Below are 14862 nucleotides of genomic sequence, written 5' to 3'. Positions count from 1 at the left end.
GCATAGAGAGCAACCCCATTAACACCCAAACTCTCTAAGCTTAATGGTGCCCGAAGCTACAACAAAGCAGCGAGAAAGCAATGACAGCCAGCAGCTCGTAACACAAAAAGAGGCAAGAAATACTGGCCATCCCATGTAAAAGATTTCTGGGCTGTTTGCTTAGCTCTGTAATAAAACCCTTTTTTTTTTTTTTAATTTAAAAAATATGTATCACAACTGATGAGACCAACACCACAAACTCCCTTTCTAGCGGTTAAGTCTCTGGCAGCCAGTTCTTCTTTGAGAAGCTACAGAACCAGAATCGCCCAACTCATTATTTTAAGGACATCTAAATGTTAGATTCTGTACTGAAGGCTTTTACAAATTGAGGCACACACTGCAGGAATTTGCATCTGTAAAACACTAGGATAAGTTTCAAGTGAAATATTTCTTTAAATAAGAAAAAGTGTGACACCAGTACTAACTGGGACAATGATGATAAAAGATTACAGGGATAACTGGTATTGTTTACCAACCATTTACCAACCCTTCTCCTTTTCTATACCGACAGATGCTGCTATAATGCTCTTGTAAAATGGAACTGTGAAGTGTCAAAGTGCTCCCAAATAAAAACTGAATAATCTATGAGAAGTTACTTTATTTACTTTTTTTAAATATACATATACAAGATATTTTATTTCAAAAGCACAAGAACATTATACAAGTTTCAAATTTACATTTTTGCAATTAAAGATACCAATATGTGCATTATCAAATAACTTCTTCTGTCAGCTTGGATGGAACAGAAATCAGTGGCATAAGCGTCTCGCGATCACTAAATACAGATTATACTCACAGTGAAGAAAACTGCATAGTAATTTATGAAATGAAAGATGACCACACTCATCAGTGAATGATATGGGAGCCCATTTGCTAAGTCAGTATGTGCAAACATACAGAAAGATGCAACTTTCCTCTCCCACTTCTTCAGCTACAAAGAGGTTTCTAGAGCTTTAGTCATGAGCTCACCTGCTCAGACCAGCTCCTGTCCCGATATACTACAGTTCAGACAGAAAACAAAGTAAGTGATCTCACTGCATATTTGATAATGGTATTTTTGTATCAGTGAAGCACACGGTAACTTAAAGTTTTTGATAAATGAATAGGTAAATATCAGAGGGAAACAGTAAGTTAATACAGTTTTGGTATCAATGAGGCATACACTTACTACTCTTAACCCAGTACACTAAGAAGTGTTTTGATGACCTTCAAAACTGCCAGTGCATGCAAGTTTTCATGACAACTGTTCTTCTAAATTCAGTATGCATTTCAAATACATTTTAGAGAAGACAAACAGAATTAATGTTTGTCTTTGAAGAGTTTCATGTTCAGGTTTAAAGTCTGAAAGAATCAAAGTAAGAATGGCCTTAATTGCAAGAAACAGAATACCTGAAAAATCTACCAAAGCAAACTATTTATATCACCAGGGAAGGATTATAGCAGAAGTTCTAAAACCATTTTTGAAATCAGAACAACATTCAAGTTCATTGGTATTCCATTTTTAGATGACTTATGGTGCTGTTCAGTGCACTCATACATACTCTAAAAACTTTTAAAAACTAGGAGAACAATGATATTTAAATCTAAATTATTATTTGTGATTCTACTATCTCTCATACACTCAGTAGCAAAAAAAAAAAAAAAGGAAAAAGAAATCGTACAAAACCACACTCTCAGACATGAAAATGTCCCCTTGCACGCCTTAAAATGGCACAAAAGAATCCAAATAGCAAAGGGTGTGGAAATTTAGCATACTGACAACTTCAAACACAGAAATGGCATTTCCTGGGAAACCATTTTTACCCGTCACATTACAAGTTCTCTCATGTATATTATGGTTGAAGTTCAGAAAACGGAACAACAAACATTTAGAACTGAAGCACGATCATGTATCATTGAGAGAGAGTTCAATCACAATGTGCTATTAACTACTGAAGGGCAAAGAGACACTCAGCCACCTTTTTTTTTTCCCTTTTCTGCTCTAACTGGCACTGAGCCACTGAACATGCCCCCAAACACACGATTTCATTTACGCAAGGAGGGCTCCAAACAATCATGACAGAGGCTGAAGAGTGGAAAATTCCTCAAATACAGGCAAACTAACTTATTTCTGCTGCTGCTTTTGGGTTTTGGTTTTAGTTCAGCGATAGGTCTGAAGGTTGTCTACTTTACTGAAGTCTCTGGCTCTCGTATCACTTGCAGAGCTACACTACAACTACCCAACGGCATTTTCACGTTTGGGTCTCAGGAAAAAACCTTAGAAGACAAACTGTAAAAGAAGTAAAACTAACCACAACCTAGCCAAGTGGTGTAGCCCTAGACCTCTTAGGATACACAACGTTAATAGAGGATAAATTCATTAGATAAAGTGCAGTTCTGGCAACGCAAAACGCACGGCCTTTTATTTTTTGATGCAACAAGCAAGATGGTCATTCCCCCATGCACTGTCTATCCCACGCTTCTTCTTTAAAGAGTTCATTAATGAAAACTCTTCATTAAATCCCAGGATGTAGCTGAATGCAGGCTTTTTCTGTACAACTTAATGCTTGCTGTACCTGATTACTGAAGGCCTGGAACCACTTCCACTCCAATATCATGCCACCGATCTTGACCTATTTAAAAGCTTCACTAAGCTTGGGAAAGGAACCCAGGAAGAAAGTAAAGGAGGCTTTTCCATAGCAACATTCACTTCTATTATCAAGGCATGGAAGAGACAGAAATGTGGTATGTGCCCTGAAGCACAGCATTTGGGAAGCTGTACTCATCAAAACATGTGAAACAATTACAACTTCTCAAAAAAGTGGAAATATTTCTGGACCTGAATGTTCAGTAATAGTTATATAACGTGGCTTTCCTTTTTGGAAAAGAAAAAAAAAAAAAAAAAAGAGCAAAACATATGATGTGAGATTCTGTTTTAACATATCAGTAATACATCCAACCTAGAGAATCCATCAACTGTGTATCAATTGTGTCTGAACTACAGAATCCACTTGAGAGTGGATTATTTACTGTCACCCTCCTTTCCTTTTCCAAAGCACTGCTAAAGGTAAGTTTTCACTAAAAAATCAAGAGATTCACAGCAGTTGCCAGTTGAATCCAAAGAAGATCTGATTCGTTTCTTGGCTCCTGGCAATCTCCTCTATGATGCAGTGCTGCTGCCATAGCAGGTGGAGCTTCCGGTAACGCTCCCGACATAAGTGCAGGGGATTCCCTCTTCTTCATAGAAGGAAAAAAGAACACCCAATAAGCACAGCAGAATAGCAACTATTAGTAGTCTAGCATTAACACTCTCAACAACAGCCAGAAAATATTAAATAGTCATATGAACACCCATTCCAACAAGTCTACTGGAAATAAAAAAAAAAACGCTACACGCGACAAGCAATGACTGCCATTTCCAAGATGACACTACAGCAATGGCAGTTGTTGCACATTTCTGAATGAAAAGCATACAAAGTATTCTTGAGATAAGAAATCAAGTTTAACAGTACCAAAAAAGTGTATTTTTCCATTATGAATGACCTATTTGTGACTGGAAAATGCCATCAGGAATTTGAAGTTAAAGTAGTTCACCAGGCCAAGATACACGTTACAGTGCTGTACACGCTAGCAGTACAAACATGTTCTCCAATGGGTATAAGAAAGAAAGAGGTATCAAAATGGAAATGTAGAAAGACAGTCAGTCAAACATCTACGTACTTCAGACCTGGATCTGTTTCTCCATATTCATCCAAGTAGGGAGCAGGATACAGGCAGCCCCTGGTTTTACCTTCAATGAGGACAACTTTGCATTCCCTGATTCTTAAGGAAAAGAATAGCCACACTTAAAATACACAACTCCCAGCAGGTTCTTAACGTTTCAATGAGCTGTATTTCAGCTCAAAGCAATGTTTCTTCATCTCAGACAAAAAGATGCAAGTGCTTTGATGATGTTGTGAATTTTGACCTTCAAATATTCCCCTTTACTCATTAAATTCTGGGTAGCTACTTACTTGAGAAACATACAGACTCCAGCTCCACACTGAAGAGCGTGAGAAGTACAGGCTCCCAACTCCTCCCCATTCACCAGCTCCTGACAGCAAGTGTTCTGAGAACACAGCATAGCCCCACAGAATAAACACAATACTGGATGTTTTTGTTCATCATCAGAAGACCGCGGGCATCTAGAAGTAGTATAACCAGAACATTAATGCAGGCATTAAATTTTAAAAGAAATGTTAACTTTTAATATTTAAATGAAAACTTTTAAAGAAATGTTACAAACAGTGTTCCTTAAAAACAAACAAACAAACAAACAAACAAACAAACCACAAACAAACAAACAAAACCCAACAGAACACAGCACCCAGCCTACAAACACACAAAAACTTAAGACACACTATGTCATAACCGTATTTCACATACCTGCCTCCTTTGGCTATGTTTTCACATTGCTTGAAATATTTTATCTGCAAGATACCTGCTTTGAGCAGGAGGCTGGATGAGATGATCTGCTGAAGTCCCTTCTAACCTGAATTACCCTATGATTCACTCTTCCTGGCATAAAACTGTGCCAACCTTCTGGGCTTGTTGTGTCCAGTGTGAAAATAATTTTCAGGCTTACGGCCAAACCAAATGCACATTGCACTGGTGAAAAACGACCAGCAGATTAAGCTGTAATAATTCTAAATGCTATCCTATCAAACGCAAGTGACTTCATCAAGTAAACTGTTGTGTTTAAGATTTGAAAAGAACATAGAAACATTTGAAAAAACATAGAACATGGCCAGTATTGGCCAGTACAGCCAAAACAGTGCCTTCACTTCAGCAAAACAATTTCTGTACATAGCTTTAACACCAGTTACAGTAACTGCAAGAACATGAAAGTGACTACAAGTGACAAAACACCTAGGACAACAACTAAATAGGTCTCATCTTACCTAAACTGAGAGGCTTGGTTCAGAAGGCAGCTATAGTCTTCAGGAAGCTCTATTAAACTATTTCTTTTTCTAGGATACCTGGATAAGTGGAAAACAACTATTATGAGAATAATAAAGATTGTGGCAAAGAACAGAATGGGTAGCTATCAATTCTTGCTAAGCTTTCGGTCCTTTCTGCAAACTTCTGCAGTCTTAGAGCAGTTCTTTAGTTGTAGAAGGCCAAGTGAGAGGCTCCACATGTGAGCTTCAGCATTTCTATACTCCAGCAAACGTGATGAAATTAAACTTGTATGTAACCTACATGTAATGATGACATTTCATACTTCACTTAGCTTTTCTTTTTCCTAGAATAAGCTAGATCACTGAGAATGTACAACACTGTTAGATAACTTAAGAGTCAAAGCATGAGGAACAATGCACAACCATTTAAAGAGAAATGTACTTTTGGTAGTAGAGCAGGAGGAAGAAGATACAAGCACTCTAACTTGCCCACAGCAAGCATTTAATTCTTTCAACAGTTTTAAGCTGAAACCAGAAGAAAAAACAACAACAAACCCAACTTACCTTATTGCAATGCTTTTCCCTTTCAAACAGCTTAACACTACTGGGTCAGCACACCACCTATTTAAACAAGCATTTGCAGATGACAGTGTTTGATAAAACTATACATTTAGGATCACTAAACTCGATTAGTAAGCAATAAGCAAACATAGAGCACAGATAAAGCATTGATAGTTTTACTACACCTGAAGTTGTGCTTCAGGAAAAGAATTTAAGTTTGTACACAAGAGAAAAAAACCTATGTGAAAAACAACAACACTTAAAATTATCAACATGCACATGAAAAAACAGAGTTAAAAAGTGCAAGCAGTCTTCAGCCATATTCAAGTTCTCAACGTGGGCTACAATACACAGCTTGTTTTGGAATATATCTGCTGAAAGCCACAGCATAAGAAAGTATCATACGCTCTACCAGGAAAATATTTCTTGCTTTTATTTAATAACCATCACCTAATGGTTATTTTGGGATGCTTCACTGCATGTGAATGCTTGCTTAGAATGGCTAAATCTGTCTACCAAAGCAATGGCAGATACTGGCAAGCTACTAACCAGAAGGATCGGTATGTCTAAGATACCTTTCAAGTTATTTCTACAAAAAGGAGAAGGCAGAGAGGACTGTAGCAGATGGTCAACTTAGTAAGCTTCATTTCACCCACTTCGGAACAATCATCAGATTTAGTCTTCTGAAATAAGATTCTTTCAAAAAACATATGGGAACTCGCATGATGATTTGACAACTGTTACTATGACATAAAATATGTGGCCTCCTGCTTGAAAACTCTGTTTTTGACTGAGAGCACTACGATGGGTTTGTCAGCCCTGCTCTAGCGATCGTTTTCTAACATTCAGATGCACCTATCCTCTGTGTTCTCTTATAAGCACCGTTATGTCTTTGAGCAAACATGTAGGAACATGTAAGACAAACCTATCTAATAATTTACTTCTGAAAATGCTATTCATTTATAAGTAGTTATATATACTAGAAATGCAATTAATTATACTGAGATTGTATGTAGGGAATTGCTTAGGTCAGCAATATGGACTGTAAGTTGGAGTCAACAGCTCAAAATGTCACTGAATTGAAGGAATCTCAACAACAAAACAGAACAGAGTTAAAAAAACAAAACAGTGTGAAACAGAATTCTGCCAAGGACAAGGAATAATATTTAATGCAATGAAGTGCTCAATTAAATAAAAGTAGTCACATTAAATACACAGAGACATTCTCCAACACAATATAGCAGGATATTCTCAGAGTTACAGGCGTGTGGGGGGTCTGTTTTATTTAACTTTTATTTTAACTCCTTTTGAATGGAGAATTTTACCAGTTACTTCTTTACTGCTACATCGCTATGTACATAATACTCAAATTGTACCTTTTAATCATTAAGTAAACTTCAACATTCACCAGTCTATTCTGAAAATCCAGAGAAGAAGTAGTACAAATCCTCACCCTGACAGCTACGTAACTTTTCATATTCTCATTTTATAGCTCGTTTAATCAGCACTTTTGCTGTCGACGGATTAAACAGAGGGCAATGAACAGTAAGTGGCATGCCATGCAAGCCAAGTTTTATGCAGAATCATTCATGCAGAAAGAAGTTATCATGCAGGTCTGCAAGCACTAGTCCCTTAAACTGCATTTGTTTAATGTCTGAATTACCATAAAATACAGAATGTTTTATGGTTTTGAAGTGCTTTAAGAGATTCAGTATAACCGTGCACATCAAACAAATGTTTAGACATCTAGTATGAATTTGAGCTCAATCATTTATTAACAAATTTGATCCAGAATTCCCACAAGGCCACCACAAGAGAAAAACAGGGCCTGTCCAGTCCCAATTAGTACCTTCGAAGCAGTGGATTTACTGTGTCCCAATATTCCTGGAAAAGCAGGAACAAATTGGTAGGTAGGTAGAGATAACTACAAAGTGCCTTGAATTGCCCTTCTTCAGAAACTGCAGAAGAAAAAGAAAACATGAGCAACTGTTGAAGTGTTTCAGCACTGCTGAATAATTCACTCAAAACTAGAAATCTTCTGATCCCTTTTCACTGAATGATAAGTATCTTACACCTTCAGCACAGCTCTTAGCTAGTACAATTGGATGTAATTCCACTGCCTTAATCAGAACTATAATAATTTGCATTAGGTGAGGATCTGCTTTAAGTTTAATGAATTTGACAAATATTATTAAGTAATTTCCAAGTCATGCGTAAGTCACTGGAACACTGCATAATACGTTACACATGTCAGTGCAGCAGACTTTTGTACTTACCACATTTCAGCTTTTCCCTATCCTTCGGGCCTGCAATGATATTAAATTTTTGCTGCGATGAAGTCAGTGCTAACACATTACATGAAGCTGGGCTAATTTAATAGTTTCCTGGGTGGCCATTTATTGGCTCTGCTACAGGAAACAGCATTGCCGATACACCAGGAAGACTCCTTCCCATAGAATCACAGTTCCAGTCTAATGGTAAGGACAACAGCATATCCCAGAGTACCAAGACTTTGACTCATATGTGCTCATCAAATTCAAACTTAGTTTGCAGTTTATATAAATCAATTTAAGATGCTGTATTTTGTCTCAGTTGTTCACAGCAATTTTCATCCTCCTTTCCAAATAGCTGATGAATGTGTTTCACTGCCTTTTGATAGAAGACAAAATTATTTTGGGGTTTAGTATCTGTAATATATTAGGATCCTTTAAGGAAAAGGTTTAAGTTTTATAATGTGCTTTATTTCTACTTGGCTCTATTTTGCTGAATCCCTAGGTCTTTAGCATTTACCTACATTAGCAGTTTCACAAAAAGGTTTGTTTTTTTAAAAATATACTCCAGGCTATTTCTCAGGTGATGTGATCTAAGCTCCTAGAATTATCCTTAAATCACAGAATCCTTGTACACCCACAAATACTTACTATCAATACATCATTGATAATTCACATATTTACTCATGAGAAGGAACTTTTTTCCATGCAAAGAAGACCAAGACAACTCAGCTTCTCACGTCTGTCCCTTCCTATACAAATACATTATATATGTGTATACAAATTAGTACTTCCTTTTTTATCCTAGTCTTACTTTAATGTATTATATTGTTAAGTTATTTGGAACATTTAAAAATTCCATTCTGCCAAGAAAACAGTAAACAAAGCCAACACATAGATACATTTGCTTCCTCATATTTACCTTGTAGTAGTTCCTCAGGTGGAGAAACTCCCAGCAAATAATGAAAAAATAAAGCAGCACAACGAAGGTAAGGCATGATGCCTTTTTTAACACGATCCCACACAAGCCAGCCTGGAATATCCTGACTAAAGCAACTGTAATACACAAATGAGAAAGAGCTGCAGTAGTTCACAGTGCAAATCCTTCTGGCACATTCACATTTTGGCTAGCATCGGTAGAATGTCAGCTGTGTAGATGCAACACTGATGTACCCCAAATTCTGTGAAACACAGCCACCAGCACCAAACTTCTGACTTCCCCTTTGCCTCATGAATGAGTACTGAGTTTATGCAGAACACCTACATTAAGCCTTCAAATTATTTCAACTCATGTTTTTCAGAATTACTAAATACAAATAGCCAATATATAGCTGTCCATTTCTAGGTAACTTGGAATAACCTGTTCTAAGCTTTGCAATACAGCATCACACACAGAGCAACTGACTCTTACACCAGTTGTTTCTTGTTACTGAAAGCCAGCAATTTTTTGAAACGGTGAAAGTTTTTCATTCAGTTGGTGTTTTGATTGCAATTTAAAAATGAGAAAAAACCCACCAAACATAAACACTCTTCAGGAATAACAAAACCAACAGAATAAAAAAATTAATAGCTCATACTTCATCATGGAAGTCACAACAGTAACACTCAGATTGTTTAAAATAAAGCTACACTGATCCCATTTTTATCAAAAAATACTGGAGCATTTAGTCTAAATTTCATAGTAAATCTAATTGACTTACAGCGTCCTTGTTTTCAAAAAATTTTAACTCCGTTAAATGCACATTCATGTGAAGAGGATGTTCACACAAATGTTGACCAAGACCTACTGAGGATCAACTTGTAAAGCTTTATTATGACATCACAGACCACTGCAAAATTATTATGCATATTGTGCTGTTTAAGCACAGACAGGTCAGACTTAGAAGACGACAATGCATACACAGAAATTAAAACACTAAAAGTTTCCAAGCTGGGATGCCTAAACTTTGGCATTTAATTCTGTACCCGGGCATCTCAGTACACCGACCTGATTTTCCAAAATGCACAGCTCATGCCTCAAAAATAACTCCTATTATTTAGATACCGAATTTTAAATATTTAGAAATTTAGACTTAAAACTTTTAGACAAGTAGGCAGCACTGTCAATCCTTGAGAAACATATCTTTGCAACTAGCCTTGGTGAAGATCAATCAAAGCAGACTTTGTAGAGGGTGCATCCATATTTTCTAGTTTATTTCACACACAGACACTGAAGTACTAAAGAGTCTGCAGTTACACCTATCAAAAAAGTCTGAAAAGATAGGCACTAATGCTCAAACAAATAAGCAACTGTGTTTAGTTTTACACTTCTTAAACATCTCCTCCTTTCTGGCTTCCATCTATAATTGAGAGATCTAAAAAAACCAACACAGGCAAAGAAAAAATAACTACTCTAGTTGTATTTCTCTCCAGAATAGATAGAGGTAATTTTCCATCCTTAGACTAAGAATTCATTCTGTTGTCCACAAAAAGTAGCTATTTTAACTTAAAGTGTTCCTTTCACAAGTTTCCCTTTTTTCAGTGTTCAGGGTTATGGGAAGAAAGCACAAGGCATTCTGCCAACTGCCCACACAAAATGGATAATTATTTTCCGTGTTGTTGAGGTCAATCCCTGTGGATTGCCATCCTTCTAGGAAAACACAATGCTTTAACTGAACTGCTACTTACCCACTGGTGTACTGGCAGACCTCTCTACAGAAAGACTGTGCAGACCGTGCCTCCTCACTGTTGTCAGATGATCGAGCAGTGGGGGATTCTGCATACAAAAAGATGAATCCCACTGTAAATGCACTTCATCTGTGGCACACTTTTTTTTAAATGTATATTGAGCCCTCCCCCTCCTTTTTTTTTAAATTGTATTATAGAAATATCTCCACTTTATTTTGCTTAATTCTTTCTATCTGCTGTTTTTAACCTAACAAATGTTCTCCTAAAACTGCATGCTATAAAGAAAAATCAGGATTACTGCCTCATTGCTCATCCTCATGTAAAAACTGCTTCCTTCCCTTGAACTTTGGAAGTTATTGTCCTACATAGATTAAGATACAGGATTATTTTTTTTAAATTTTACTTTTTATACCCATCATGCCAAAGAAGAAGGAAAGTAGCAGCTAGGAAGCCTGTAGGTTACTGACAGTTTTTAACAGCAGTATGAAATACAGAAAAAAGTTAAATTCTCTCCTATCAGTTTATACGATTTCATATTTCGGCTCTGGGTATTCACTACGTTGAAGAGTAAAGAAAATCCATACTAACTGTCACTGTGCAGCTCAGAGTGCTGCTGTTGGACAGAGCTTTGCTTCTCCTACAAGGAGTGAGGAAAGGGAAGTTACCAGTCTGGAATGACTGACTTGAGCAAGTACTGATATATCAAAAACTATTTTGCTTTCTTAGGCTAAGCGCACAGAAGAAGGGATACAATAAAATGCTCTGAAAATGATGTAGTGCTATATATTTTTTACCGCAAAATGGTTATTACTACCTAGCACTAAGTCTCATTTATGATCAAATTTATATCTGGAAGACACTAACGGTGTCCATCCATCCATTATTTTCAAGAAATTGTGTAAAAAAGCCAGAATAATCCAGCCCAAATACACCTCTACCTGTTGCTGAAGAGACGACGATTTGTGTTATGTGTGCCAGTGTTGTCAGATGGAAGAGGTAGAGATGGTTATAGGCTGAACTAATTGATGAAGGCTGCAAGTCTACAGCATCCTCCCAGTATAAAGAAGGAAAGGATAACACAACTCCCACCTACAGTGAAAGGAAAGGAGCAAATATTAAAGTAACAGGAATTTGGTAATGCCTACATGGGTAACAGAAATTATATTCTCACTATACATTTATATTCCATTTCTGTAGTCAATTTAAATATGTTCATATCTTGGTAGCTTCAATTCACAAAGTGCAGCAAAAACTCACTGAGAACTATTACCCATTTGTGCCCCTCTAGCATGTAGGGGACTCAGATATAGCTCTCTTGTAATTGCCAGTTTAGAGACACATCAAGAAAGCATGCCCAGTTCCTAGGAAGCTTAATTTCTGGGTTTTGACACAGGACAAAGCACATCCAAAAAAAGTGAGAAGCGAGACCAAGCATTAGCTAGAAAGGCAACCAGGGCAAAACAGGTTTATTTCGGTGGATTTGGTTTTCTGTTTGGTTGGGTTTTGTTAGCTTTTTTGTTGTGTGGTTTTGTGGTGGTGTTTAACAGTAGAAGAAACTATAATACAGATTTGTATTAAGAACAGAAAGAAGAGGCTAAGAAGAGTGAAGAAGGTAATGAGAGTGAATGTGAAGGAATTGGAAGGTATGAGGCCTGCTGAGACAAAGGGAAAGTGAGGGAACTAAGCTGAGTGGGTGCATTGCTCAGGTTATTTTGGAGGTTTGATAACAATGGAGGTGGTAAAAAGATGATTGAGATTGCAGGCATGAAATCTAGTATGAGTGAGAGAGCAAAGACTTGAAAGCTAGAAGAACAGCAGAACTAAAAGTAAAAACTCTTATATAGCAGCCATGCAGTGCTTATGTATAATGATTTGATGCATGCAAGTGAACAGATAGTGCAGGACTATCTACAGGGTAGATAAAGCACATAAAAATCCATGCTCCCAAAAGAAATTAAATAATTAATATAAATGAAGCTGCTTACCAAAACGTGGAACATATCTACTTCTAAGAGTGATGGAGTGTCCTCCACTTTAAAGTTTGGTAGAAGAACTACAAAATAAAGATACAAATTGTACATTTGATATATGTTTTTTTTTCTTTTGGATTGAACTGCAATATCATATTCTGATTTTAGAGCCTCTATAATTTCTGTATTTTCATCAAAAAAAAAGTTCAAGTCTCTGAAGTAAGGAAGTATCTATTTAATTAACTGCTTACCATGTATTTACTTGATTGTGCATGTTTAGTTATTTCCACATGCCCAACCAGCTCACAATTTTAATGACTGTATCTTCAAAATTCTGAGATAAAAATCTTTGATTTGTTTCTCCAGCTCTAATAAAGCACACACAGTGTTAAAGGTGAACTCCACAAACGTACTTAAGACACTGCAACACTAGATGCCTCACAACCTAGCCCAATACAAAAGCACGTATCACACCTAAGAATCCTATCGAATAGAAGGCAAGTCAAAGAGGGGGATTCACAAAGGCCACCATGCTAACCTAACAAGTAAGAAACATGAAGGATAGCTATGTGTCTCAAATGAGCTCTCCCCGAGACCAAAATATCTCAAACTAGCTGCAAGCAGCCTTCTGAAAGTCCTAAAAAGATGAAGTTTCACAATTAAGAGACAGGAATACCTGTTTTGTGGCTTTATCCACCTGTTTAGCACAGAATTTGAGCAATTTGGAAACAGATTGTTAATCATCTGTAAATATTCCAGATCTGAGTATCTCTAGGTCTACATCATCTGTGATAAGAGGATTTTTTGGGGACTTCAGTGATACAGGGCTGGGTTAACAATTATTGATTACTTAAGTTCAAGCAACACTCCATGATTTCAGGCAACATTAGAGAAAGCATTGCTGTCAGTAGTCTAACCTTTGCTTCTATGCTATATTAATGTATGTGCCATTTTGCAATAGAAACTTCTACAACACAAAAGGTAGTAAAGAAAAGGAATACAGTACCTCCTAGAAGACGAATCAGATGTTTCTGAATCAGGACCTGTGGTGATGTTGTTCTCTGAGCAGCTGCAAACTGCACTAATGCTTTAAGGCCACTGTGCTAGAGCGCAAGAGAAAATGGTTGGACAGGAAAAAAAAAAAGGAGAGATATAATAGTGAAATAAAGCTGCAAAACCATATCTACTTCTATGAACAGGAAACACACTGATAAGTGAATTTAGTATGAACTTCCATGTATAAATAGAAACATTATCCTTCCAAAATGCTCTTTATGTTTTCAATCTAAAATTTTGAGAGCTGTCCCTTAACAGAAAATGATCTTGATGTTAGCAGTTTCAACAGTAAGTTTTTATACATACAAAATATACACACATTAAACTTTTTTGTTCAAAATGTATTGCATGTCTTACTTGCCCATACCTGTCTATTTTGTAGAGATCCAAATAAAGGCTTGCCCTCTGTTTCCAAGAGGTTTTCTTAAAATTAAACACAGAAAAAATAAAGTTGCTTTGTTCTCCAGGAACTAACATAACATTTCTGTTAGGATACACTTAGTCCAAGATTAATTTATTTTATATGTACTTCTTTTTAAAGCTCAACTTCATTCTGTTAAGAGAATTATCTTGGAAAAAACCCTATCTTAAATGGTACTGAATGTTTCCTAGATAAAGGGTTGTAACAAGCTTTTTAAAAACATTTGGTTTTCAGATCTTGCTAACTAGGGATTTAAAGGAACAGTTTCACATGAGCTATCATAAGGCATTCTACAGATTTAGTTGTATTTTCAGTCACCCTTACACAAAGCTCGAAAACATCAAGGTATGTTTACAGGCATGCTCTACAGCCATCTTGCCCTCAGATCTGCACTACTGCATTTGACTGTAGTTTAACAAAAATGTTTTGAAAACAAAATTCCTAAGCTGGAATACAATTCAGCTTTCCTCCCTGAGTGCACTGGTTCTGAAGGGATAATAAAGAGAAAAGAAGTCAATAAAAATAAGAAACCAAATTAACTCAATTGAGTAAAAAGGTAGCAGTTCAAATGTTTTTTGTGCTTTAGTCACTTTTCAGAAATGAATCAATACACTTCAAGATCTTGGAGGTTGTTTTTGTTGTTTTCGTTGGGCGTTTTTTGGATGGGAGGTTTCTGTAGGATTTGGGGGTGTGGTTTGGTTTTGTACTTTTTTGGTTTTGCTTTTTAACCACCTCTAACAAAAATATGAAAGTGTTTTAATTGAGCACTTCTATACATCAGTTTAACACAAAACATGTGGAGTTGCTGAGGAAACACAGGGAAAAAAAAAAAAACGGATTTGCATTTTTAAGTTCCTGGCTTTAGGCAGTAAGACCAATTCACTTCCCTTGGGTCAGCAATGCTTTAACCTCCTCTAAAGACTTCACTAGCACAAGTAGCCAAGGTTCCTTGCCTAGGC

The 14862-nt window shown here is 36.6% G+C and overlaps 1 protein-coding gene across 1 annotated transcript in view; it reads right to left on the bottom strand.

Moving 5' to 3' along the window:
- Positions 1–622: 622 nt before the first annotated feature.
- UBR1 (ubiquitin protein ligase E3 component n-recognin 1) overlaps positions 623–14862 on the bottom strand; it is a 76363-nt gene continuing 62123 nt past the window's right edge. Inside the window, exons 36-47 of the mRNA XM_086462103.1 lie at positions 13850–13905; positions 13433–13529; positions 12442–12509; positions 11395–11545; positions 10457–10544; positions 8712–8845; positions 7369–7477; positions 5523–5579; positions 4959–5036; positions 4032–4202; positions 3739–3840; positions 623–3255 (exon numbers count right to left, since the gene is read on the bottom strand). Coding sequence (XP_086318229.1) covers positions 3114–3255; positions 3739–3840; positions 4032–4202; positions 4959–5036; positions 5523–5579; positions 7369–7477; positions 8712–8845; positions 10457–10544; positions 11395–11545; positions 12442–12509; positions 13433–13529; positions 13850–13905 — 1253 coding nt within the window. The 3' untranslated portion in view covers positions 623–3113. The remainder of the gene's footprint in view (positions 3256–3738; positions 3841–4031; positions 4203–4958; positions 5037–5522; positions 5580–7368; positions 7478–8711; positions 8846–10456; positions 10545–11394; positions 11546–12441; positions 12510–13432; positions 13530–13849; positions 13906–14862) is intronic.

The sequence above is a fragment of the Leptosomus discolor genome, chromosome 3, assembly GCF_034619465.1.
Source record: "Leptosomus discolor isolate bLepDis1 chromosome 3, bLepDis1.hap2, whole genome shotgun sequence".
In the NCBI taxonomy this organism is placed as follows: domain Eukaryota; kingdom Metazoa; phylum Chordata; class Aves; order Leptosomiformes; family Leptosomidae; genus Leptosomus; species Leptosomus discolor.
The sequence above is the reverse complement of the archived record's forward strand: the minus strand, read 5'-3'. Positions and strand labels throughout refer to the sequence as shown.